This window comes from Somniosus microcephalus, chromosome 5, assembly GCF_052327205.1.
Source record: "Somniosus microcephalus isolate GS21.2 chromosome 5, FLI_Smic_1.0, whole genome shotgun sequence".
Taxonomy (NCBI): Eukaryota; Metazoa; Chordata; class Chondrichthyes; order Squaliformes; family Somniosidae; genus Somniosus; species Somniosus microcephalus.
In genome coordinates, this window is record NC_140991.1 from 54,953,942 (window position 1) to 54,980,106 (window position 26,165).

The 26,165-nt window shown below is 44.0% G+C and overlaps 1 protein-coding gene across 7 annotated transcripts in view; it reads left to right on the plus strand.

Moving 5' to 3' along the window:
* Positions 1–26,165, plus strand: part of cul2 (cullin 2) — a 76,494-nt gene that overhangs the window by 1,362 nt on the left and 48,967 nt on the right. For 5 of the 7 annotated variants that reach the window (XM_085987628.1, XM_085987624.1, XM_085987627.1 and 2 more), the window contains exons 2-4: positions 3,215–3,345; positions 5,104–5,206; positions 11,344–11,438. In XM_085987628.1, the coding sequence (XP_085843754.1) occupies positions 3,227–3,345; positions 5,104–5,206; positions 11,344–11,438 (317 nt within the window). In that variant the 5' untranslated portion in view covers positions 3,215–3,226. Of the gene's footprint in view, positions 1–3,214; positions 3,346–3,382; positions 3,521–5,103; positions 5,207–11,343; positions 11,439–26,165 lie in introns of those variants that run through there. The other 2 variants (XM_085987626.1, XM_085987632.1) reach the window with 2 other exon arrangements.

Genomic DNA, 26,165 nt, shown 5'->3' on the forward strand with positions numbered 1-26,165 from the left:
CCTCCCCTTTCCCCTTCCCCTCCCTCCCCTTTCCCCTTCCCCTCCCTCCCCTTTCCCCTTCCCCTTCCCCTCCCTCCCCTTTCCCCTTCCCCTCCCTCCCCTTTCCCCTTCCCTCCCTCCCCTTTCTCCCTCCCCTTTCCCCTTCCCCTTTCCCCTTCCCCTCCCTCCCCTTTCCCCTTCCCCTCCCTCCCTCCCCTTCCCCTCCCTCTCCCCCTCCCTCCCCTTTCCCCTTCCCCTCCCTCCCCTTTCCCCTTCCCCTCCCTCCCCTTTCCCCTTCCCCTCCCTCCCCTTTCCCCTTCCCCTCCCTCCCCTTTCCCCTTCCCCTCCCTCCCCTTTCCCCTTCCCCTCCCTCCCCTTTCCCCTTCCCCTCCCTCCCCTTTCCCCTTCCCCTCCCTCCCCTTTCCCCTTCCCCTCCCTCCCCTTTCCCCTTCCCCTCCCTCCCCTTTCCCCTTCCCCTCCCTCCCCTTTCCCCTTCCCCTCCCTCCCCTTTCCCCTTCCCCTTCCCTCCCTCCCCTTTCCCCCTTCCCCTCCCTCCCCCTTCCCCTTCCCCTCCCTCCCCTTTCTCCCTCCCCTTTCCCCTTCCCCTTTCCCCTTCCCCTCCCTCCCTTTCCCCTTCCCCTCCCTCCCTCCCCTTCCCCTCCCTCTCCCCCTCCCTCCCCTTTCCCCTTCCCCTCCCTCCCCTTTCCCCTTCCCCTCCCTCCCCTTTCCCCTTCCCCCCCCCTCCTCCTCCCTCCCCTTTCCCCTCCCTTCCTTCCCCTCCCTTCCTTCCCCTGCTTCCCCGCTTTCCCCCCTTCCTTCCCCCCTGATGAATCGGAAGTTTGGTCACTAAATTAGAAATGTAGTCAAAATAGATGTCTGTGACATCATTGGTTTTTCAATTGTTGCTGAGCTATTTCATCATCATCATCAACTTAATGCAGTCTTTAGTCTGCAGAGTAGCTTCTTTGTATGATCATGAATAATTCTTTGAGGGCAGTGGAACCTTTTGTGCACCAGAATAAGACAGTGGGTTAAGAGTCCAGCCAATGTACTTCGAAGTGGAAGTTCGACGTTGCGATACTTTCGGATTGTTGGTTTGTGTAATGAAAGGAAGAACCTGCAATCTCGAGCAGCTTATCATGTTTTCAGTCACTGTTGTTATGTGAACAACGTAGTCGGCAATTTGTGCACAGGAAGATACCACAAACAGCAAATGAGATCAATGACCATTTAATCTGTTTTTGATGGTGTTGGTTGAGGGAGGAATGATGGCCCGGACATGAGAACTCCTTGTTCTTATTCAAGTAGGCATAAAAGATCCCATGACAGTATCTGAACAGTCAGTTTTAATGTTTCATTGAGTAGGTGGCAAATCCAACGATGCTGGTGTCAGCCTAGGTTGTGTTCAGGTCCTGGATTGAGACTTGGACCCACAACTTGCTTACTCGGAGGAAAGAGTGCTATCAACTAAGCCAACCGTATACCTGTAGAGCCTTTAAGGAAAATATTCATGCTCGAGTTTACTTTGAATGTAAATCACCCTGCATAGTTTTGGAGATGAAAAATAGTTCTGCTTTCTTGTATCCATGATAAGATTTTTTTTATTTCCCCATTGGCGTGCTGCTGCAACCCATCATAGAATAGTACAGCACAGAAGGAGGCCATTCGGCCCTATCGAATCATGTTGGTTCAATTCATGCCTGTGGCTGCTGTTGTATATCAATAGCCAAGTTCCAGGTACTGTGCTCTAACAGCCCAACCTCTGAAAAATACTTGCTAATACTATACGGTAATTATTTTTATTTCCCATACCAGTCACCCTTTTGGTCTCTCTGCAATTGCTTGTTTATGCTGAATTCTGAAGGGTTTGAGCTGTAAACTGAGATGACCCAAGCTCGTTTTATGTAGGATTCTCACAATCAGCAGGATAAGACTTTCATCCAGTTTGGGTGGGATTTGAGCACAGATTCTGGCGGTAAAAGGACTATGCACGAATTCTTGCTGCTGCCCAGTGTCAGTTTTAAAATTGCAGGAATTGCTGTGTTCTCCATATGTCCCTAATATGTTATGTGCTTCGCCCTTGTAATGGTCCGAGTCACAGTATGATCCTTGATATACAGTAATACCACGACACTTTGGTTCCTTGTTCAGTTTCTTCCCCCCAACCGCCCCTTCCCCCAAATGGGAAGATTTACAATGGGGTACAGTTTCACCCAGGTGTGAACTAAGGTCATAAATGTGGGGACATCACAACTGAGCCTGACAATGCCAGTTAAATGATAACTACCAACTCCTTCAGCAAATGGCAACTGGATCATAAGTCACACCACTAAGTTTTTAGAACTCTGTGTAAGGGTGCCACTTACCACTTTCAATTATCTCTTCAAACTACAAGGCTTCAGGCCAACTTTTCCCTATGATCCAATGAGGCTATTGCAGTTGACAGGTGAGATAGAATAGAGAGATGATCCAGTCTAAACATTGTTGTACGTTTTTTGTATTTCTTTGGTAACAAAGTTCAGTGTAGTCAGTAATGTCAACGTTTTTCTAAAGTGCACTTCTGGTGATGCATCATTCCGTTCTGGCTGGCATTGCTTTCCATGGTTATTGAGAAAGACAGACATTAACTGGTTTAAATTATTTAATTTAACTAAATGTGTCTGATATCAGGGTTTTCACCAAGGTCAGGTGATGAACAGTTTCATTGATAATACACATTAAGTAAGGGTAATATATTTGACTCAATTCTATTTATTGGCTTTCTTGTATGCAGGGAGAATTTCTACCTTGCCTTTTACAACCTGTTACCTCAGTGGATTAGACATGAATAGAATGTGCATTGATGCACTTTACCGGCTGAATTTTATAACATTTAGGTTGCATATCTGTATCTTGGGTTTTACATTGGGGAATTAATGGTTTTTGCCATTCTTGTATCTGTATTGAATGTTCACTATTCGGGTGGTTCTCACTTTTGTTCTGTGTAGCTTACAGTGAATATTTGTGAAGAAACTGCACTGTCGTGGGAGTCTACATCTGTTTCCCAGAGTTTACAATTTTGTTGTCTGCATTGTTCCGAAAGCCAGCATCCTAAATGATCAGCATTAAAACTAAAAGTTAACTTGTTAAATTGGTGTGTGTTGTGTTTTTTAATCATTGTGTAACATTTTTGATGGCAGTCGTTTCAGATTAAATTTTCAAAAGGCAATTGTAGTTTTGTCTCTTGTCTTTCAAGTGAAGCCATACAATGTCCCTGAAACCACGCGTGGTGGATTTTGATGAAACATGGAACAAGCTCCTGACAACAATCAGAGCAGTTGTCATGCTGGATTACGTCGAGAGATCTACATGGAACGACCGCTTCTCGTATCCTTAATGGCCAAATGAAACAATTGTGGTTTTAGACTTAATTTCAGTGTTTAAAAATTATGTAAAATCAACCGCCAGTGGTAACCTTAAAATGGTAGCTGGCCACCAAAAAGTGGTTGGATGTTACCAAAATGGCAATGCCATCAACTGCAGGGGTTTCCAGTTGAGAGAGGTTCGTGAAGTATTCTGTTTGGCAAGAATTTTTGTGTTCATTAATTTCATCAGCAAAGCAATGAATATGTATGTTAGAGTATATATTCACTGCCACAACATAGGCTTTAGCCACTTGATTATACTGTTGCTAATTGGTCATTGGTTTACAAGAGTGTTTTTGGTTTCGGAGCAGCAATAAGTTAATAAATACTGCTTTATGTTGTGTCTATTTAATACCTTTACTGCTCCATAGTCTACATCAGTTTGTTTTATTATGAACATATTTTGATGCCTTCTCCCTTATGTTTTCAAATGAGCTTAATCATATCGTTAACAAAACTGAAACAAAACAAGTCAAGCATCTCAAAAATCTATTTTTGAAATTTAAACGATAGACTGCATTTAAACGTTATTTATCACCAATCCCTGATGTTTAAAATACATTGGGAAGTACATTGCTATTGGTGATTATTTTTTTTTATGTGGCATGAAAATATAATACTGAAGGGGGAGGGGGAATTTGGACCTAAATATTAGTTGAAGTTTTTACTTCCTCACTCAAAGTTCCCAGTCTCTGTTGAAACAGGAAATGATGTCAACCAGGAAACGAATGTCTGTTTTTATACAGCTGCATACTTATTTTCTGCTTTGCAGAAAGAATGCAGTGAAACAATATCTTCACTTATAAAATTTCAGTAACCTTCTGTCGAACACTTAGCCCTGTATTTTCCACAACATTGGTTTCAGCCACTTGATTTTACTGTTGCTATCTATTTTGCAGGGGTTGTCTGAAAGAAAAATGGTACTGTAGATATTTAGAAGCAGAGAAGTCCTTTCAATGTTGAATTGGTTGAGTGCACTGCCCCTTTTGGAGATGAAACAATGTTTGAAAGCCCAGCATTCTTTGGAATAAAGGAATAAAGGAAAACAAAATAAAACTAGAGAAATATGTGAAAGTATTGAAATGAATATTCCAGGATAGGGCCCGATATGGCCTTGCCTTATAATTAGCATAATGTTATTGCTGCTTCATGTTTAACCGTGCACTGCCAATTTGTGAAAAATAATCGCGTGTATCGGTGAAAGTGGTAAACAAATAGATAGTAATTGGTTTGATTGAAAATAATAAAAAGATTGTCATCTTTATTCAAAGTGCGTTGGAAACCCCAAACACGTGGCAGGGATTTAATCAACACAGCTCATAAATTTTCATGTAATACAAAAATATGATACATACTGAGAAGAGAGATTATCAGTGCAAATAACCAAATGAGGTACTGTATATCAAACCATAATAGCAGTAACAATAATTCAAAAGTTGCTGAATAAATTCTGAAAATACTACATTGACTCGAATATAGACTGCAAAAAAAAAAGTTTATTTTTGATGGAGCCTTTGTATACAGGTTTTATCCCCCCTGGGAGAGGACTCAATTCTGGGGTGTGTTAGTCTGCATCATACGGTAGTTCTGTAGAGATTTGGTTAAACGTTGTGTATCAATGGGCCTTTCACAAAATTTAAGACTTAGTTCTATTAAAACTTTTGTTCATTATTTCCCCCTTCACTGCTATTGCCATAAAGACCCTTAATATTCTATTCAGCGACATTTATGCTTTGTGTGTAGCCTACCCAGAACCTCTGGGAGAACGACTCTACACGGAAACAAAAATTTTTCTGGAAAATCACGTCCAACATTTGTACAAGGTATACCTTCATTTTAATCGCGTTTACTGCAGATTTTTACATGCTGCATTCAGTACATGAAGTGCAGAGCGAGAAAGGAATGTGAACTCTCTGCAATCTCCCGAGGGAGGTAAATAACCATAGATAAAACTGATTTTGTTAAAGACCCCCAAAGGCAATCAAAGGAAAATATTCCAACTGATTGGTTGTGTTCCACAGATGATACTTTTACATCCGAATAGGATTACAATCAGCGTATTCAATCGTGTGTGTCAGTACTTTTCTTGCAATCCCTAGACCTGTTCAGAAGTGGGTATTCAACCAATTCCTTTTATAAACGAGGAGTTTTGTGATTGGGGACACCGTTAAAAATTGTAGTTATAAGATGAACTTCTCATCAATTGATAGTTATTTTTCCCAATTTCGCACAAAACCATACAGACCAGAGGGTCTCCGGTTCAATCTCTTGTCTATGCTGAATTCGCTGATGTGAGCCAGCGCATCAGTTGGTAGCTTCACTTAGTCTCCGCATCCCCGGGCTACAGAGGGGAAATAATCCGCCATAATTCCCATGATTGATTTCTGGACTCAGATGGAAGATGCTTAACACCTTTGCTCCAGTCCTTTATGGAGAAGTGTTTGACCAGTCGCTTTCTCTTGATCAAGTGGTCAAGCTGGGGACCTTTCTGTGATTGGGACAAACTGTTTTTCACCATTGTTTACTGTAGCATATTGAAGCATTAATGCTGTAAGCAGTTTTATTATTTTTGAACATTAGACTGATGTAAAATATAAATCTGAATCATATAAACATATTTTCAGTGTTTTTCATTGATGCATAAAAGCATTGAGTAGAATTTTATGTTTTGCCCAACTAGAAGCTATGCCATGCTAATTTATCTGATACGAGTGTGCTGGAAATGTTTACGATGGTGATAACGCAGCTACTTTCCACCTTCCCCCTCTGAGAACCAATTTATAGAAAACGTCAAGGACCCTGGTTCCAAATACATAACTATTTTGGGGAAGAAATGTCCCACAAAGCGACTTAAAGCTAAATAAGGATTGTAGTGTCCGTGTGTTGATAAAGACACTGAAGACAGGAGTTGGTTCATAGGTATTTACGAAGCAAAGTCTGGGGGGGGTTCTAACGGATATACACAATATACAGGCTTATATAGCCCGAGTGGCAATTACCGGCATTACAGCACACCTGGGGCTCTTAAAGGCACATACACCACAATTCCTCCCCTTTTAGCTAACCAGTACATCATATTTTAAGTAATTATTAATTACATGTTATAAGCAAAATAATATACATTGCTGTAGTTAATTAATTATAAGTTAGTCTCTCAGGAGGCTTCCTGACTCGGTCCGGATAACGCCTCGGGGGTGTAGTAGTTTCTGGTGGTGTCGTAGGTTCTTCTGGCAAGGCTGATTCGGCTTGAATGCCAGTATCGGGTTCCAGTATCACCGGATCAGAGGTAGATATGGGTATCTCTACTTCATCGTTAGATGTATGGTGTAGGTGGTGTAGGTTGTCCTTTTTCGGATGACTTTACGATTTGGTCAGCATGGCGCCTTATTATGCTTTCTCCGATGTCCACGGTATACACCAGTGGTCCTAGTCGTGTGCAGATAGTTCCAGGCTGCCATTTCTCAGTACGGTAGTCCCGGGCCAAAACCTGTTGAACCTGTTGACCTATCTGGAAGGCCCTAGTTGGCCTTTCATTCATGCCTTGAAACTGCCGGTTCTCCACGTCCCTTCTGATGTTGGGCTTGACCAAATCCAGCCGGCATCTTAGGTTTCTATTGAAGAATATCATGGCGGGAGTTTGGTTGGTAACCATATGTGTTGCATTCCTGTATGCGAATAAGAAGTTATCCACCTTGTGCTGAAGTTTTATGTCTTCATTACCCATGGCCTTCTTGAAGGTCTGGACAAACCTTTCAGCCAATCCATTGGTGGCGGGATGGTATGGGGCGGACGTGTAGTGCTTAACCCCATTGTTTTTTAAGAACTTTCTGAATTCTTCGGACACAAATTGCGGTCCATTATCAGAACATAACTGTTCCGGCAGCCCATTCCTGGCAAATATGATCCTTAATACTGTGATGGTTTTTTCCGTGGTGGTGGAGGACATCTTTATTACCTCCGGCCACTTGGAGTGTGCATCAACCGCGATTAAGAACATTGAGTCCATAAATGGACCAGCAAAGTCGATGTGCACCCTTTGCCAGGGAGATGAGGGCCACTCCCATGGATGTAGAGGGGCCTTGTGGTGGAGCGTTTTGGACCTTCTGGCATCCTAGGCAGCTCTTGGTCATTTCTTCGATGTCTCCATCGATACCTGGCCACCATACAAACGCCCTAGCTAGGTTCTTCATTTTCACTCCACCCAGATGCCCCTCGTGAAGCTCCTTTAGCACTTTATCCTGGAGTTTGGGTGGAATCACCACTCTGGATCCACACATCAAGGTTCCTCGGCACACTGACAGCTGTTCTCTTCTTTGCGAGAATGCTGGCAACAGTGGTTCGCCATGTGCTGGCCATCCCTTCACTGTTAAATCGTAGACCCGAGAGAGAGTCGGGTCATTTCTCGTCTCCCTTTCAATGGCAGAATTTGTCATTGGTAGACATTCCACGATGGTAGAGTGGAACATCTCTACTGGGTCTACTGTAGGTGCCTCTTCTACCGTTGGCAACGGTAGGCGCGATAAACCGTCAGCATTCCCATGCTGTTTTGACCCTTTGTATTCTATGTTGTATTGGTGTGCCCCTAGAAAAAGGGACCACATCTGTAGCCTTTGCGCTGTCATAATGGGAACACCTTTTTTAGGGTTGAATATGGAGATGAGGGGTTGATGGTCAGTCAACAAGGTAAATTTTTGTCCGTGTAGGTAATGGTTGAATTTCTTCACTCCCCATACCAGGCTGAGTGCTTCCCTGTCGATTTGGGCATAGTTACGCTCAGCTGAGTTTAATGAGCGTGACGCAAAAGCTATCGGCCGTTCTGAGCCATCAGGGAATTTATGGGATAATACTGCTCCTATGCCGTAAGGGGATGCATCGCACGCCAGTCTGATTGGCAGTGATGGGTTGTAATGAGCCAAAACTTCTTCGGATGTGATTAAGTCTTTGCATTTATGGAAGGCACGTTTACAGTCTTCGTTCCATTTCCAAATCACTCCTGTTTGTAGCAGTTCATTAAGAGGGTGTAGAAGAGTTGATAAGTTCGGTAAAAATTTATGATAGTAATTTATTAATCCCAGGAACGACCTTAATTGTGAAACATTTTCAGGCTTTTATAACCGCTTCAATTTTTTCAGGTGACTTATGCAACCCTTCATTATTAATTGTGTGGCCACAATATGATACCTGATTTTGGAAAAATTCGCACTTGGGGCGATTCGCTCGTAGGCCCCGTTCTTTCAGCCTAGTGAGCACCTGCTCCAAATTGGCAAGGTGCTCGTTGTCGTTTTCTCCTGTTACAAGGATGTCGTCTAGGTAGCATTGAGTCCCCGGAATCCCTTGCAGGACTTGCTCCATAGCTCTTTGCCAGATAGCTGGAGCTGATGCTACTCCAAAAACCAGTCGATTGTACTGGTACAGGCCTTTGTGTGTGTTTATCGTGAGATACTTTTTAGAGGCCTCCTCAACCTCCATCTGTAGATATGCCTGTGCCAAGTCAATTTTGGTGAAACGTTTCCCTCCGGATAGTGAGGCGAAAATATCTTCTATCCTCGGAAGAGGATACTGTACTGTGTGAAGGACCGGGTTTACAGTCACCTTGAAGTCACCACAGATGCAAATTTTTCTCTGTTCTTCAGATTTATCTTTATTCAATACTTTTTTCATGACTGGAACGATGGGTGTTGCCCATTCGCCCCAATCTATTTTGGATAATACGCCTGCTTTTTCCAAATTCTCCAGCTCTGCCTCGACTGCTGGACGTATTGCGTGTGGCACCGGTCTTGCCTTAAAAAATTTGGGAATTGCTGCATCTTCCACTTTTATTGAGGCGGTGATGCCTTTCAAGGTTCCTAGTTTCTCTTGAAACACTTCTTTGGCGTTGGCCAAGATGTCTTTTAATCGTTCAGGTATGATGTCATCATTGTTTTTTTCCTTACTGGTCACCGTCAGTGCCTGAATGGAGTGCCAGTCTAAACGTATCTTCCTGATCCATTCACGTCCCAACAACGGTGGACCACCATCTTGTAGAATGTATAAATACAATTTTTGTATTTCTTTGCCGTTGTATACAGCAGGCACCCTTATTTTTCCTTTGGGGTATACTTTCTGCCCCGTATATGTTTTTAAGATAATGGATGTGTCTTTTAGAGGTATATGTGAAAATAGCCCCTCGTAATCCCGTCGATTTATTACGGTTAGAGCTGATCCTGTATCTAGCTCCATTTTAACTGGGGACCCTGCTATTGTGAGGGTAACCCAAATGGTTTGGTAATCGTCTTTGGCAAGTACATTATGTAATTTGAGACAGCTTAGTCTCTTGTTTTCGAAATCGCTATCGCTCTTCTGGTCTTCGGAGCTACTGTCCGTCATCATTTGTACCTTCCTGTACTTTCTTGATTTTTTTTTTCCTGTCAGTGGATTTATTTTGTCCAGATCGGCATACCCGTGCAATGTGTCCAATCTTCCCGCATTGCCTGCATGCTTTGTCCTTGAACCAGCAGTCCCTCTGGTTATGGGTGGATCTGCCGCAGCGATAACATCTTTCGAAACCCTGTGTCATTTCATGGGTGCCGAAGTCCTGTGTCTTTTGTTGTATCTCTGCAGCTCCTCTTGCTGCTGCTTCGTATGATACAGCCATACTGAAAGCTTTGTCCAATGTTAAATCTTTTTCAGAAAGCAGTCTTTTTTGTGTTCCTTCACTTAAGAGACCGCAAACGAATTTGTCTCGAAGATAATCTGATAGTCCTGCCCCGAATTGGCAGTACTTTGATAGCTTTCTTAATTCGGTTTGGTAATCAGCGTTACTTTCATTCTTGTGTTGATTTCTCTTGAAGAACTTGAATCGTTCCGCTATCAGCAGCGGTGTTGGGTTTAAGTGCTCCTGCAGGGTATCAACAATTTCTTTAAAATTCTTGTCCTTTGGTTTGGCTGGAGTGATTAATAACAGCCCGTATGTCTTTGCGCCCATTAAGTTCAGAAGTACTGAAGCTTTTTTTTCATCTTCTATTCCATTTGCAGTGCAATATACCTCTACTCTTTCCACGTATGTGGTCCAATCCTCTATTTCGCTATCAAAAGCATCAATATTACCAGATTTAGGCATTTCAGAAAAGATATGGCGCTTCCCGCGCTTTTTTTTTCTTTTCTGTAGCAAAGATATGGCGCTTCCCGCCGCTGCTGCCGATAACAACGCTGTTTACTGCGGTTTCCGTTCTCTTTTTATTTACTGTTGGAGACTTGTTCCTGCCGGAGGTCTGAACGCTGACCTGCTTGCCGCGCCGGCCGTCTCCCGAGTGCTCCCTCCCAGTCCGTTATTGCTTGCCTCCAATTTCGCTGCCTGTCTCAGCTGTAGAGCCAGCCGCTGGAGCCCCAGCCTGACGCCCAGGAAGGATTAGCGCAGTACCTGCCACCAGCTTGGCCAGCTGGTGAAACCACAGCTTCTCTCACTTCCTTGAGTCTTCTGGACGCCCGAGGAATCGATGTCCTTGAGGTGCTGCCAAATTGCAGGTAAGTCCGTTTCCACTTCGTCGCCACTGTAGTGTCCGTGTGTAGATAAAGACACTGAAGACAGGAGTTGGTTCATAGGTATTTACTAAGCAAAGTCTTGGGGGGGGCGGGTTCTAACGGATATACACAATATACAGGCTTATATAGCCCGAGTGGCAATTACCGGCATCACAGCACACCTGGGGCTCTTAAAGGCACATACACCACAAGGATATGAACATACAAAAAGTAATTAAGTACATTGTACTTAAAAATGTCAGTATATTTCTTACAGTGTGGCTTCCCTCCTATTGGTGTGCAATTTCCCAACATATTAAATCAATCTTCACAACAGGTGTTAGATTCCAAATTCAGTTGCCTTGGGCCAGAATATCGATTTAAATCATCCCGTTCCCATTGTTTTGGAAATACTTTTGACCTTCAAAATGATATTGTCTTGATGTGCTTTTATTTACAGAAAGTTCTGGATTCTGAAGAAAAGATTTTGACCATGTACCATAAATATTGGGAAGAGTACAGTAAGGGCGCAGATTATATGGACTGCTTATATAGGTAAATAAACTTTTGTTTCTTTTTTTTTAAAGATACAAAGCTGTTTGATTATTTTCTTTCGGGGCATTTTTTTGAAGTAGGCAGAGATGTGTGCGCTGCTCAATTGGTTAAAAAAAACGTTACTTTTGTAATCGTAGTTAACAAGACAGAGATCTACATGGACTTAGCAGCAGCGGTGTACATAACGATAATTTTTCACATACCTGTGATTTATAGCTTGATGTGGTTATCAGTAAAACTTCGTTCCCTGAGTCGTCAGGATGGGAGTGCTTTGTTGTTTTAGAAACAGTCTGCTCATCAAATGCTTAACTAAAAAAAAAATGAAAACAACTTATTTACCAGTGTTGAACTTCCTCACAACATTGATTCGCTCTGCAGCTTTGTTTTATATCTGCACCAGTAAGTCAAAAACTAAAACATATTCAGCATGAACATTTCAGATTGTCATCTGTAACCAGTTGAAATGTTTTGATCACAATGGGGAAAGATATCCCCTGCGTTATGTGCATTTGTTCTCAGGTTGTGGGTGCCACTGGCAACGCTGAGGTTATTGCCCATCTCTAGTTGCCTTGAGATGTTGATGGTGGGTGGTCTTGACTTGCTGCAGTCCTTGTGGTGTGAGGGCTCCAGCAATGGTATTTGGTTGGAAATTCGAGTATTTTGGTCCAGTGACAATGAAGGAAAAGTTCTATCAAATGTCCCAGTCAGGATGGAGTGAGACTTGGAGGGAAACTTGGAGGTGATGGTGTTCTTAGAAATATAGAAACATAGAAGATAGGAGCAGGAGTAGGCCATTGGGCCCCTCGAGCCTGCTCCGCCATTCAATGCGATCATGGCTGATCATCCAAATTCAGTACCCTGTCCCTGCCTTCTCCCCATATCCCTTGATCCCTTTAGTCTTAAGAAATATATCTAACTCCTTCTTGAATATATTTAATGAATTGGCCTCAACTGCCTTCTGTGGTAGAGAATTCCACAGGTTCACCACTCTCTGGGTGAAGAAATTTCTCCTCATCTCTGTCCTAAATGACTTACCCCTTATCTTTAGACTGTGACCCCCCTGGTCCTGGACTCCCCCGCCATCGGGAACACCCTTCCTGCATCTAGTCCTGTTAGAATTTTATAAGTTTCAATGAGATCCCCTCTCATTTTTCTAAACTCCAGCGAGTATAAGCCCAATCGACCCAATCTCTCCTCATACGTCATTCCTGCCATCCCAGGTATCAGTCTGGTGAATCTTCGCTGCACTCCCTCCGTGGCAAGAACATCCTTCCTCGGATAAGGCGACCAAAACTGCACACAATACTCAAGGTGTGGTCTCACCAAGGCCCTGTACAACTGCAGCAAGACATCCTTGTTCCTGTACTCAAACCCTCTCGCTACGAAGGCCAACATACCATTTGCCTTCTTAACCGCCTGCTGCACCTGCATGCTTACCTTCAGCGACTGGTGCACAAGGACACCCAGGTCTCATTGCACTTCCCCTTCTCCCAATCTATTGCCGTTCAGATAATAATCTGCCTTCCTGTTTTTGCCACCAAAGTGGATAACCTCGCATTTATCCACATTATACTGCATCTGCCGTGCATCTGCCCAATCACCCAACCTGTCCAAATCATACCGGAGTTTCTCGGCATCCTCCTCACAGCACACACGCCCACCCAGCTTTGTGTCATCTGCAAACTTGGAGATATTACATCTAGTTCCCTCGTCTAGATCATTAATATATATTGTGAATAGCTGGGGTCCTAGCACCGATCCCTGCGGTCCCACTAGTCACTGCCTGCCACTTGGAAAAAGACCCGTTTATTCCAACTCTTTGCTTCCTGTCTGCCAACCAGTTCTCTATCCAAGTCAGTACCTTGCCCCCAATCCCATGTGCCTTAACTTTACTGCTAATCTCTTATGCGGGACCTTATCGAAAGCCTTCTGAAAGTCCAAATACACCACGTCCACTGGTTCTCCCTTATCTATTCTACCAGTTACATCCTCAAAAAATTCCAGTAGATTAGTCAAGCATGATTTACCTTTTGTAAATCCATGTTGACTTTGTCCGATCCTGTCACTGTTTTCCAAGTGCTCTGCTATTTCATCTTTTATAATGGACTCTAGCATTTTCCCCACTTTTCAACTCACATAATTTTAAACGATTTACAAAGAAACTGTTTAGAACTATGCAGCTAACATTCGCACCACATAAGCGCCAAGCAATAACCATCACCAACAAGGAAAGTTCCAACCGCCTCTGATCTTTAACGACACCACCCACACCATGTCTCCTATCGTCAATATCCAAAAGTGACCACTGATCTTGAGCTTTCCGCTCTTGTCCTTCTCAGTAATGGAGGTTATATGGCTTGGAGGTGCTGTCCAAGTAAGATAAGCAAATTGCTGTATATAGTACATAATGCAACCACAGTGTGTGCCAGTCGTGCGGGGTTGGATATTGAGTTCAGTGGCAGGGAACTGATCAAACAGACTGCTCTGTCCTGGATGGTGTTGAGTTTCTTGAGTGTCATTGTGACTGCACCCAGCTAAGCCAATGGCGAGTATTCGATCACACTCCTGACTTGAGCCTTGTAGCTACTGGAGAGGCTTTGAAGGGTCAGAAGGTGAGCCACTCATTGTAGTGTACCAGCCTCTCCCCTGCTCTTGTAACCTTATTGACATGGCTGGTCCAGTTAAGTTTTTGGTCAGTGGTCACTTTTGGATATTGACGATAGGAGACATGGTGTGGGTGGCGCCGTTAAAGATCAGAGGGAGGCGGTTGGAACTTTGCTTGTTGGTGATGGTTATTGCTTGGCGCTTATGTGGTGTGAATGTTACCTGCAGAGTTCTAAACAGTTTCTTTGTAAATCGTTTAAAATTATGTGAGCGGTTGAAAAACTGATGATGTAGAAAACATTGGCCCATAAATTCTTTTCCCTACGGGTGCGTACGCGCTGTGTACTCACCAGTAGGGCCAACGGAAGTGCTGGTTTTAGGCATGCACTGCGCATGCGCTGGAAACCGGAACTTCTGTTCTTTGAAGCAAGGGCTTCACAGGTCAAATGCCTGCGCCGGAGAGGCAGCGCGTACGGCTGAAACTTCCGTTTTTTTCCACAGTTGCTTCAGTCCACGTAAGTCTGAAACAGCTGCGCCTGGAAAAGCAGGCGCAAGGCCTGCTTTTAACAAGAGGTGAAGAAAGTTAAAAAAAAAAATTCCCACTGATTTATCATTTTAAAATACTTTAAAGAAAGGTAAGTTTATTTTTAGCCATGTTAAAAACTTCAATTATTTTTTTCAAAAATTTAAATTTTTGTTTAAAATAGTTAATTTATGTACTTTATAGTCATTTTAAAAATGTGATGTTTTTTTTAATTTATTTGAAGTTTTACTTACGTTTTGGGGCTGATCTCCATTCATAGATTTTACAGGTCTTCCTGTCAAATCTATGAATGGAGATTCCCTGTTCCCCATGGTCCACGTGATCCCAGGGATGCTGCGAACTACCTGCGCCCCTGGGATACGCGTGCCCTGCACACCGGCAGTTTGAAGAGGCACAGCAACGGAATTCTGCGCCTCCCGGGAGTTCTCCGGTCCAGGCGGAGATTTTTCCAAATCGCAGCCCTCCACCCGCGGGGAGGGCTGCGAACGGAATTTCTGGGCCATTCTGATGTGATTTACGTATTTTGAACAGACCTTAAATGGTCTGACACTGGTCAGCTTGTGAGTTTTGCACACCAGCTTTGAATCATGATGTTCCGAAAGGAATTGAATTTTCTACCTCCTTTAAAAATACAACTGCAGCTGTTTAGATGTCCATGTCATGGCAGGACAGTTGGGCCCCATGGCATGCTCCTCCTGCACTGTGGGAAATCAGGGACACTTCCTGTGTCCCTGATGACCATGTGTGCGGGAAGTGTATCCAGCTGCAGCTACTGACAGACCGCATTGCGGCGCTGGAGCTGCGAATGGATACGCACTGGAGCATTCGCGATGCTGAGGGCATCGTGGATATCACGTTTAATCAGTTGGTCACACCGCAGGAAGGGAATGGGTGACCGCCAGGCAGAGTAGCAGGCGCAGGCAGGTAGTGCAGGGGACCCTGTGGCCATCCCCCTCTCAAACAGATATACCAATTTGGATATTGTTGAGGGAGATGGCTTATCGGGGAAGGCAGCAGCAGCCAACTTCCTGGCACCATGGGTGGTTCTGCTGCACAGGACGGGAGGAAAAAGAGCAGGAGAGCTATCGTGATAGGGGATTCTATTGTAAGGGGAATAGATGGGCGTTTCTGCGGCTGCAAACGAGACTCCAGGATGGTATGTTGCCCCCCTGCTGCAAGGGTCAAGGATGTCTCGGAGCGGCTGCAGGGCATTCTGGAGGGGGAGGGTGAACAGCCAGTTGTCGTGGTGCATATAGGTACCAACGATATAGGTAAAAACTGGGATGAGGTCCTAAAAGCTGAATATAGGGAGTTAGGAGGTAAATTAAAAAATAGGACCTCAAAGGTAGTAATCTCAGGATTGCTACCAGTGCCACGTGCTAGTCAGAGTAGAAATAGAAGGATATTTCAGATGAATACGTGGCTAGAGGAATGGTGCAAGGGGGAGGGATTCAAATTCCTGGGACATTGGAACCGATTCTGGGGGAGGTAGGACCAGTACAAACTGGACGGTTTGCACCTGGGCAGGACCGGGACTGATGTCCTGGAGGGGGGAGTGTTTGCTAGTGCTGTTGGGGAGGGTTTAAACTAAAATGGCAGGGGGTTGGGAACCTGTGCAGGGAGACCGAGGAAAGGGAAGCAAGGGTAGAAGCAAAAGACAGGAAGGAGAAAAGCAAAAGTGGCAGTCAGAGAAATCAAGGATTTAAATCAAACATGGCCACAGTAAATAATAATTCTAAAAGGTCTAAGAGTGTTGAAAAAACAAGCCTGAAGGCTTTGTGTCTTAATGTGAGGAGCATTCGTAATAAGGTGGATGAATTAGCTGTGCAAATAGATGTAAACAGATATGATATAATTGGGATTACGGAGACATGGCTCCAGGGTGACCAAGGCTGGGAATTCAACATCCAGGGGTATTCAATATTCAGGAAAGACAGGCAAAAAGTAAAAGGAGGTGGGGTAGCATTGCTAGTTAAAGAGGAGATTAACACAATAGTAAGGAAAGATATTAGCTCTGATGATGTGGAATCTGTATGGGTAGAGCTGAGAAATACCAAGGGGCAGAAAACGTTCGTGGGAGTTGTATACAGACCCCCAAACGGTAATGCTGAGGTTGTGGATGGCATTAAACGGGAAATTAGAGATGCGTGCAATAAGGGCACAGCAGTTATCATGGGTGACTTCAATCTACATATAGATTGGGCTAACCAAATTAGTAACAATACTGTGGAGGAGGAATTCCTGGAGTGTATACGGGATGGTTTCCTGGACCAATATGTCGAGGAACCAACTAGAGATCAGGCCATCTTAGACTGGGTATTATGTAATGAGAAAGGATTAATTAGCAATCTTGTTGTGCGAGGCCCCTTGGGGCGGAGCGATCATAATATGATAGAATTCTTCATTAAGATGGAGAGTGAAGTATTTGACTCAGAGACTAGGGTCCTGAATTTAAATAAAGGAAACTACGATGGTATGAGGCGCGAGTTGACTAGGATGGATTGGGGAACGTTACTTAAAGGGTTGATGGTGGACAGGCAATGGCAAACATTTAAAGATCGCATGGATGAACTACAGAATGTGTTCATCCCTGTTTGGCATAAGAATAGAACAAAGATGACTCAACCGTGACTAACAAGGGAAATTAGGGATAGCATAAGATCCAAGGAGAGGGCATATAAATTGGCCAGAAAAAGCAGCAAACCTGAGGATTGGGAGCAGTTTAGGATTCAGCAAAGGAGGACAAAAGGATTAGTTAAGAGGGGGAAAATAGAGTATGAGAGTAAGCTTTCAGGGAACATAAAAACTGACTGAAAGCTTCTATAGATATGTGAAGAGAAAAAGATTGGTGAAGTCAAGCGTAGGTCCCTTGCAGTCAGAATCAGGGGAATTTATAATGGGGAACAAAGAAATGGCAGACCAATTAAATACATACTTTGGTTCTGTCTTCACAAAGGAGGACACAAATAACCTCCCAGAGATGTCGGGAAACATAGGGTCTAATGAGTGGGAGGAACTGAATGAAATCAGTATTTGTAGGGAAATGGTGTTAGGGAAATTGACAGGATTGAAGGCCGATAAATCCCCAGGGCCTGATAATCTGCATCCTAGGGTACTTAAGGAAGTGGCCCTAGAAATAGGAGATGCATTGCTGGTCATCTTCCAAAATTCTGTAGCGTCTGGAACAGTTCCCATGGATTGGACGGTAGCAAATGTAACCCCACTATTCAAAAAAGGTGGTAGAGAGAAAACGGGGAATTATAGACCGGTAAGCCTGACATTGGTAGTGCGGAAAATGCTAGAGTCCATTCTAAAAGATGTAATAGCAGAGCACTTGGAAAACAGTGACAGGATCAGACAAAGTCAACATGGATTTACAAAAGGTAAATCGTGCTTGACTAATCTACTGGAATTTTTTGAGGATGTAACTGGTAGAATAGATAAGGGAGAACCAGTGGATGTGGTGTATTTGGACTTTCAGAAGGATTTTGATAAGGTCCCGCATAAGAGATTAGCGTGTAAAGTTGAAGTACGCGGGATTGGGGGTAAGGTACTGACTTGGATAGAGAACTGGTTGGCAGACAGGAAGCAAAGAGTTGGAATAAACGGGTCTTTTTCCTGAGTGGCAGGCAGTGACTAGTGGGGTACCGCAGGGATCGGTGCTAGGACCCCAGCTATTCACAATATATAATAATGATCTAGACGAGGGAACTCGATGTAATATCTCCAAGTTTGCAGATGACACAAAGCTGGGTGGGCGTGTGTGCTGTGAGGAGGATGCCGAGAAACTCCAGTATGATTTGGACAGGTTGGGTGATTGGGCAGATGCATGGCAGATGCAGCATAATGTGGATAAATGCGAGGTTATCCACTTTGGTGGCAAAAACAGAAAGGCAGATTATTATCTGAACGGCAATAGATTGGGAGAAGGGGAAGTGCAACGAGACCTGGGCGTCCTTGTGCACCAGTTGCTGAAGGTAAGCATGCAGGTGCAGCAGGCGGTTAAGAAGGCAAATGGTATGTTGGCCTTCACAGCGAGAGGGTTCGAGTACAGGAGCAAGGATGTCTTGCTGCAGTTGTACAGGGCCTTGGTGAGACCACACCTTGAGTATTGTGTGCAGTTTTGGTCGCCTTATCTGAGGAAGGATGTTCTTGCAATGGAGGGAGTGCAGCGAAGATTCACCAGACTGATACCTGGAATGGCAGGAATGATGCATGAGAGATTGGGTCGATTGGGCTTATATTCGCTAGAGTTTAGAAGAATGAGAGGGGATCTCATTGAAACTTATAAAATTCTAACAGGACTAGACAGACTAGATGCACGAAGGATGTTCCCAATGGCGAGGGAGTCCAGAACCAGGGGTCACAGTCTAAAGATAAGGGGTAAGCCATTTAGGACCGAGATGAGGAATTTCTTCGCCCAGAGAGTGGTGAACCTGTGGAATTCTCTACCACAAAAGGCAGTTGAGGCCAATTCATTCTTAAATATATTCAAGAAGGAGTTAAATATATTTCCTAAGGCTAAAGGGATCAAAGGGATATGGGGAGAAAGCAGGGACAGGGTACTGAATTTGGATGATCAGCCATGATCTCATTAAATTGCGGAGCAGGCTTGAGGGGCCGAATGGCCTACTCCTGCTCCTATCTTCTATGTTTCTATGTGTGATGAAATATTAGTACACGGCACTATTCATCCACTAATTACAAAGTACTGCAGCAGTATATCAGATCATTGAATGATACAGTACAGAAGGAGGTACTCCGTTGTTTAAAAAGGGAGAAATGGATAGACCGAGTAATTGCAGGCCAGTCAGCCTAACCTTGGTGGTGGGCAAATTATTGGAAAATTCTGAGGGACAGTATAAATTGTCATTTAGAAAGGCACGGATTAATCAAGGCCAGTCAACATGGATTTGTTAAGGGAAGGTCGTGTCTGACTAAATTGATTGAATTTTTTGAGGAGGTAACAAGGAGGGTCAATGAGGGTAGCACGTTTGATGTAGTCTATATGGATTTTAGCAAGGCTCTTGACAAGGTCCCACACGGCAAACTAGTCAGAAAAGTAAAAACCCATGGGATCCAAGGGAAAGTGGCAAATGGGATCCAAAATTGGCTCTGTGGCAGGAAGCAAAGGGTAATGGTTGACAGGTGTTTATGTGACTGGAAGGCTGTTTCCAGTGGGGTTCCGCAAGGCTCAGTACTAGGTCCCTTGCTTTTTGTGGTACAGTATATATCAATGATTTAGACTTCAGTGTAGGGGGCATGATTAAGAAGTTTGCAGATGATATAAAAATTGGCCGTGTGGTTGATGGTGAAGAAGAAAGCTGTAGACTGCAGGAAGATATCAAAAAGTGGCAAATGGAATTCAATCTGGAGAAGTGCAAGGTAATGCATTTGGGGAGGGCTAACAAGATAAATGAATACACAATAAATGGTAGGATACTGAGAAGTGTTGAGGAACAGAGAGACCTTAGAGTGCATGTCAATAGATCCCTGAAGGTAGCAGGACAGGTAGATAAGGTGGTTAAGAAGGCAAGTGGAATACTTTCCTTTATTCGTCAAGGCACAGAATTTAAGAGCAGGGCGGTTATGCTTGAACTGTATAAAACACTAGTTAGGCCACAGCTAGAGTACTGTGTACAGTTCTGGTCACCACATTACAGGAAAAATGTGATTGCACTAGAGAGGGTACAGAGGAGATGTATGAGGATGTTGCCAGGACTGAAGAATTTTAACTGAGGAAAGATTGAATAGGCTGGGGTTGTTTTCTTTGGAACAGAGGAGGCTGAGGGGAGACTTAATTGAGGTGTATAAAATTATGAGGGGCCTAGATAGAGTGAACATAACATAAGAAATAGGAGCAGGAATAGGCCACTTGGCCACTCGAGTCTGCTCCGCCATTCAATAAGATCATGGCTGATCTTGGCTCAAAGCCACTTCCCAGCCCGCTCCCCATAACCCTTCACTCCCTTATCTTGCAAAAATGTGTCTATCTCCACTTTAAATGTATTTAATGACCCAGCCTCCACAGCTCTCTGGGGCAGAGAATGCCACAAATTTACAACCCTCTGAGAGAAGAAGCTCCTCCTCATCTCCGTTCTAAAAGGGCGACCCTTTATTCTGAGACTGTGCCCCCGAGTTCTAGATTTCCCCATCTACCCTGTCGAGCCCCCTCAGTATCTTATATGTTTCGATAAGATCACCTCTCATTCTTCTAAATTCCAATGAGTATAGGCCCAGCCTGCTTAACCTTTCCTCATAAGTCAAACCCCTCATCTCTGGAATTAACCTAGTGAATCGTCTCTGAACTGCCTCCAATGCAAGTACATCCTTCCTTAAATAAGAAGACCAAAACTGTACGCAGTACTCAAGGTGTGGTCTCACCAATATCTTGTACAATTGTAGCAGGACTTCCCTGTTTTTATATTCCAACCCCCTTGAAATAAAGGCCAACATTCCATTTGCCTTTTTGATTACTTGCTGTACCTGCATGCTAACTTTTTGTGTTTCATGCACAAGGACCCCCAGGTCCCTCTGAACTGTAGCATTTTGTAATCTCCATTTCAATAATAGTTTGCTTTTTTATTTTTCCTGCCAAAGTGGATAACCTCGCACTTTCCCACATTATACTCCATCTGACAAATGTTTGCCCACTTACCTAGCCTGTCTATATCCCTTTGCAGATTCTGAGTCCTCTGCAAAACTTGCTTTCCCACCCATCTTTGTGCAGGAAACTTTTGATTTACCGGCACCTAAATAACCGGAAATCTCGGTTAACCGGCAAAATTCAGGAGTAGGTTCAGGTAAGTTTTACTTCATATTCCACTTGCCTTCCTCCATCTGCAGCTGTTGCTAAGCTACAGAGACGCTTGGAACTTGTGGCCATTGTTCTGCACCTGTTACTAAGCAACAGGGTTTGTTGCTTTATACGGAGCTCTGAGCTCTCCGTATCTTTTACTATAGCTTTCGGTTATCCGGAATTTTTGATGAACCGGCACCACGTCTGTGCCGGATAAAAAAAGGTTTCCTGTAACGTCCACAAACTTGGTTACAGTACACTCGATCCCTTCATCCAAGTCATTAATGTAAATTCTAAATAGTGGATAGGAAGGACCTATTTCCCTTTGCAGAGAGGTCAATAACCAGGTGGCATAGCTTTAAAGTAATTTGTAGAAGGATTAGATGGTGGTGAGGGTCTGGAACTCACTACCTGAAAGGGTAGCAGAGGCAGAAAACATACATTTAAAACTTTCTTGGATAAGCATTTGACGTGCCAGAACCTATGGGGCTTCGGACCAAGAGCTGGAAAGTGGGATTAGGCTGGATCGCTCTTTTCGACTGGCACAAACACGGTGAGCCGAATGGCCACCTTCTGTGCCATAAATTTCTATGATTCTATGAAGGAGGCTATTTGGTCCATCGTGCCTGTGCTGGCTCTTTGGCAGAGCTATCCAAATAGTCGCACTCCCCTGCTCTTTTCCCATAGCCCTGTAAATTTTTCCCCTTCAAGTATATATCAAATTCCCTTTTGAAAATTACCGTTGAATCTGCTTCCACCACCCTTTCAGGCAGTGCATTCCAGATCACAACAAATCACTTCATAAAAAATGTTTTTCTCAGATTGCCTCTGGTTCTTTTGCCAGTCACCTTAAATCTGTATCCTCTGGTTACCAACCCTTCTGCCACTGGAAACAGTGTATCCTTATTTATTCTATCAGAACCCTTCATGATTTTGAACTTCTCTATCAAATCTCCTCTCAGCCTTCTCTGCTTCAAGGAGAACAACCCCAGCTTCTCCAGTCTCTCCTCCACATAATTGAAATCCCTGAATTGAACACAGTACTCCAGCTGAGGCTCGACCAGTGTTTTATAAAGGTTTAGCATATCTTCCTTGCTTTTGTACTCTATGCCCTGTCTCAGAGTCAGAAGGTTGTCGATTCAAGTCCCACTCCAGAGACTTGAGCACAAAAATCTAGGCTGACACTCCAGTGCAGTACTGAGGGAGTGCTGCACTGTCGGAGGTGCCATCTTTTGGATGAGATGTTAAACCGAGGCCTCGTCTGCTCTCTCAGGTGGACGTAAAAGATCCCATGGCACTATTTTGAAGATGAACAGGGGAGTTATCCCCTGTGTCCTGGCCAATATTTATCCCTCACACACAACATCACAAAAGAACAGATTATCTGGTCATTATCACATTGCTGTTTGTGGGAGCTTGCTGTGTGCAAATTGGCTGCAGCGTTTCCTACTTTACAACAGTGACTACACTTCAAAAGTACTTCATTGGCTGTAAAGCGCTTTGGGATGTCCTGAGGTCGTGAAAGGCGCTGTATAAATGCAAGTCTTTTATCTCTGTAATCTCCTATAGCCCCACAAACCTCTGAGATATCTGCGCTCCTCTAATTCTGGCCTCTTGAGCATCCCTGATTTTAATCGCTCCACCATTGGTGGCCGTGCCTTCAGTTGCCAAGGCCCTAAGCTCTGGAATTCCTACCCTAAATCTCTCTGCCTCTCTTTCCTCCTTTAAGATGTTCCTTAAAACCTACCTCTTTAACCAAGCTTTTAGTCATCTGCCCTAATGTCTCCTAATGTGGCTCGGTGTCAAATTCTGTTTTATAATGCTCCTGTGAAGCGCCTTGGGATGTTTTACTATGTCAAAGGTGCTATATAATGTAAGTTGTTTTAATAAAGCTAAGGCTCCTGTATGCTTTTTTAACAGCCTTCTCAACTTGTCCTGTCACCTTCAAAGATTTGTGTACACACACCCCTAGTCTCTCTCTCCCTGCACACCGCGTTTCAGATTTTACCATTCAGTTTATATTGCTTCTCCTCATTCTTCCTTCCAAAATGCATCACTTCACACTTCTGTGCGTTAAGTTTCATCTGCCATGTGTCTGCCCGTTTCACCAGTCTGTCTATGTCCTCCTGAAGTCAGTTACTATCCTCCTCATTGTTTACTACATTTGGGTTTTGTGTCATCTGTAAATTTTGAAATTATTGTATACCCAATCCCAGGTCGTCAATATATATCTAAAAGAGCAGTGGTCCTAATTCCGTCCACCGGGAAACACCACTGTATACTTCCCTCCAGTCTGGAAAGACAACCGTTCACCACTACTCTCTGTTTTCTGTCCCTTATCCACATTGTCACTATCCTTTTAATCCATGAGCTGTTTGTTTCTTGACATTTTTTCTTTCCCAGTCCTTTTTTTTGCATGTAACTTAAGTTATCTTTTTACTTGTATGAAAGATATGGACAGTTGGGTGAATAATCATGCTGCAGTTGTGATTCAGAGCATTCTGAATGTAATTACATTAATTAATTTCCATTCTGCCAGCCTGTGGGACGGGTTCGCAAAATAGAGGTAATGGGGAAAGTCAACCTCTGCTATTGTGTACTTTTGCAGTCACTAATTCAAACAATCTTGCAGGATCCTTGGCGCTAAATTGATTATTGTCAGCCGTGGCTCAGTTGGGAGCACCCTCGCCTCTGAGTCAGAAGGTTGTGGGTTCAAGTCCCACTCCAGGGACTTGAGCACAAAAATCTAGGCTGACACTCCAGTGCAGTGCTGAACGAGTGCTGCATTGTCAGAGATGCCGTCTTTCAGATGAGATGGACCGAGGCCCCGTCTACACTCTCGGGTGGACGTGAAAGATCCCATGGCACTATTTCAGAGAAGAGCCAGGGAGTTATCCCCAGTGTCCTGGGCCAATATTTATCCCTCAATCGACATCACTAAAAACAGATTATCTGGTCATTATCACATTGCTGTTTGTGGGAGCTTGCTGTGCGCCAATTGGCTGCTGCGTATCCTACATTACCACAGTGACTACACTTCAAAAAGTACTTCATTGGCTGTAAAGCGCTTAGGGATGTGCGGTGGTCATGAAAGGCGCTACATAAATGCAAGTCTTTCTTTCTTTACCTGCCGTCTTGTCAGAGAATGGTCCATGTTAGGGAGGGGAAGTAAAATTGGTTCCAGGAACCTAACTAAACTGATAGCCATGTGCTTTAATTAGTTTAAGGCATTCTATCAAAGAATAAAATACGTACTGACCATGACAGCTTTAATCTTCTGCGAAGGACATAATGCTGTTCCTAGCATGGTAGAACTTTCTGCCTCCATGTAACCAAAACTAAACTGATGTTCCAAGTGCTGGGAATTGCAAGTACTGTACTGTAATCCTACATGAAGCATGTAAGCTGAATATGCATCCTTTGGAAAGATAATATTGTAACTGATTTTATTTTTGTATGTTAAGACTAAATGCAATCCTTACAGGTCCGAGAGCTCTAAAATACTATAGCTTGATGTATGGGATAAAATGCGGTGCTGTAAAATTCTAGTTCATTTTTCAGGAGACTTTGGGAATGTTTCTCCCTTTTTTCATTTTTATCCACTTCTTCATCTGTCTGGCTTGTTGCCTGCTGTTGAGAGGGCAGGTGCATAGTCTGGTCCTAATTCATCGTCGGTGCCCCATAACAACAACTTGCATTTATATAGCACCTTTAACCTAAAGAAATACCACAAAACCTTTCACAGAGACAAAATCAAAAAATTGGATGCCAATTGAGGAGAGATTAGGAGGAATGACTAAAACCTTAGTCAGAGGTGGGTTTCGAGGAGGAGAGAGGAGGTGTTTGTGGAGAGAATTCCAGAACGTAGGGCTTAGGCAGTTGAAGACACAGCTGCCACTGGTCGAGGGTGGGGGGGATGAACTTGAGGCCAGAGTCAGAGGAACGGAGAGTTTTGGGGGAGTTTTAAACGAGGATGAACATTTTAAATTGGAGCTGTTGGGGATTGTGAATCAGTACAGGTCAGCGAGGAGGTGATTTGGTGCAAAATAGGATATATGGTAGCCGAATTTTGGATGAGCTGAAGTTTATGGGGAGGGGGAGCATGAGGTTGGCCAGGAGACCACTTAAATGGTCGAGTCTGGAGGTAACTAAGACAAGGATGAGGGTTTCAGCAGCAGATTGGGGGAGGCAAGCAATGTTGCAGAGGTGGAAGTGAGGGAGAGGAAATTGACGCAGAAGCTCAGCTTGGGATCCGATAAGATGTCAAGGCTGTGAACAGTATGATTCCACCTGACACAGTCGAAAAAGTACTGAATTTATGGTGGGGACTGAAGCCAATGGCTTTGGTCTTCCCAATCTTTAGCTGGAGAAAATTGTGGCTCAACCAGGACTGGATGTTGAATAAGCAGTCTAGCAACACCGAGGCAGTGGATGGGTCAAGAGAGGTAGAGCTGGGTGTGATCAGCTTGCACGTGGAAGTTGACCCATGTCTATGGATGATGTCACAGAGGGACAGCATGCAGATGAGGAAGGCGAGGGGTCCAGAACAGATCCTTGGGGGGCTCTAGAGGAAACAGTGCACAGGTGGGAGGCTGGAGATGTTCTGGCTATGATTGGATAGGTCAGAGTGGAACTAAGCTACGTGGTCAACAATTTAGTGGGAATGGGGTTAAGGGAGCAGGCGGTGGTTCTCGTGGACAAGATAACCGAAGAGAGCTTAGGGGGAGCTGGGAAAGAAACTAGAGATGCAGGTTCAGACCTAGGGCTGGGGGCGATCTAG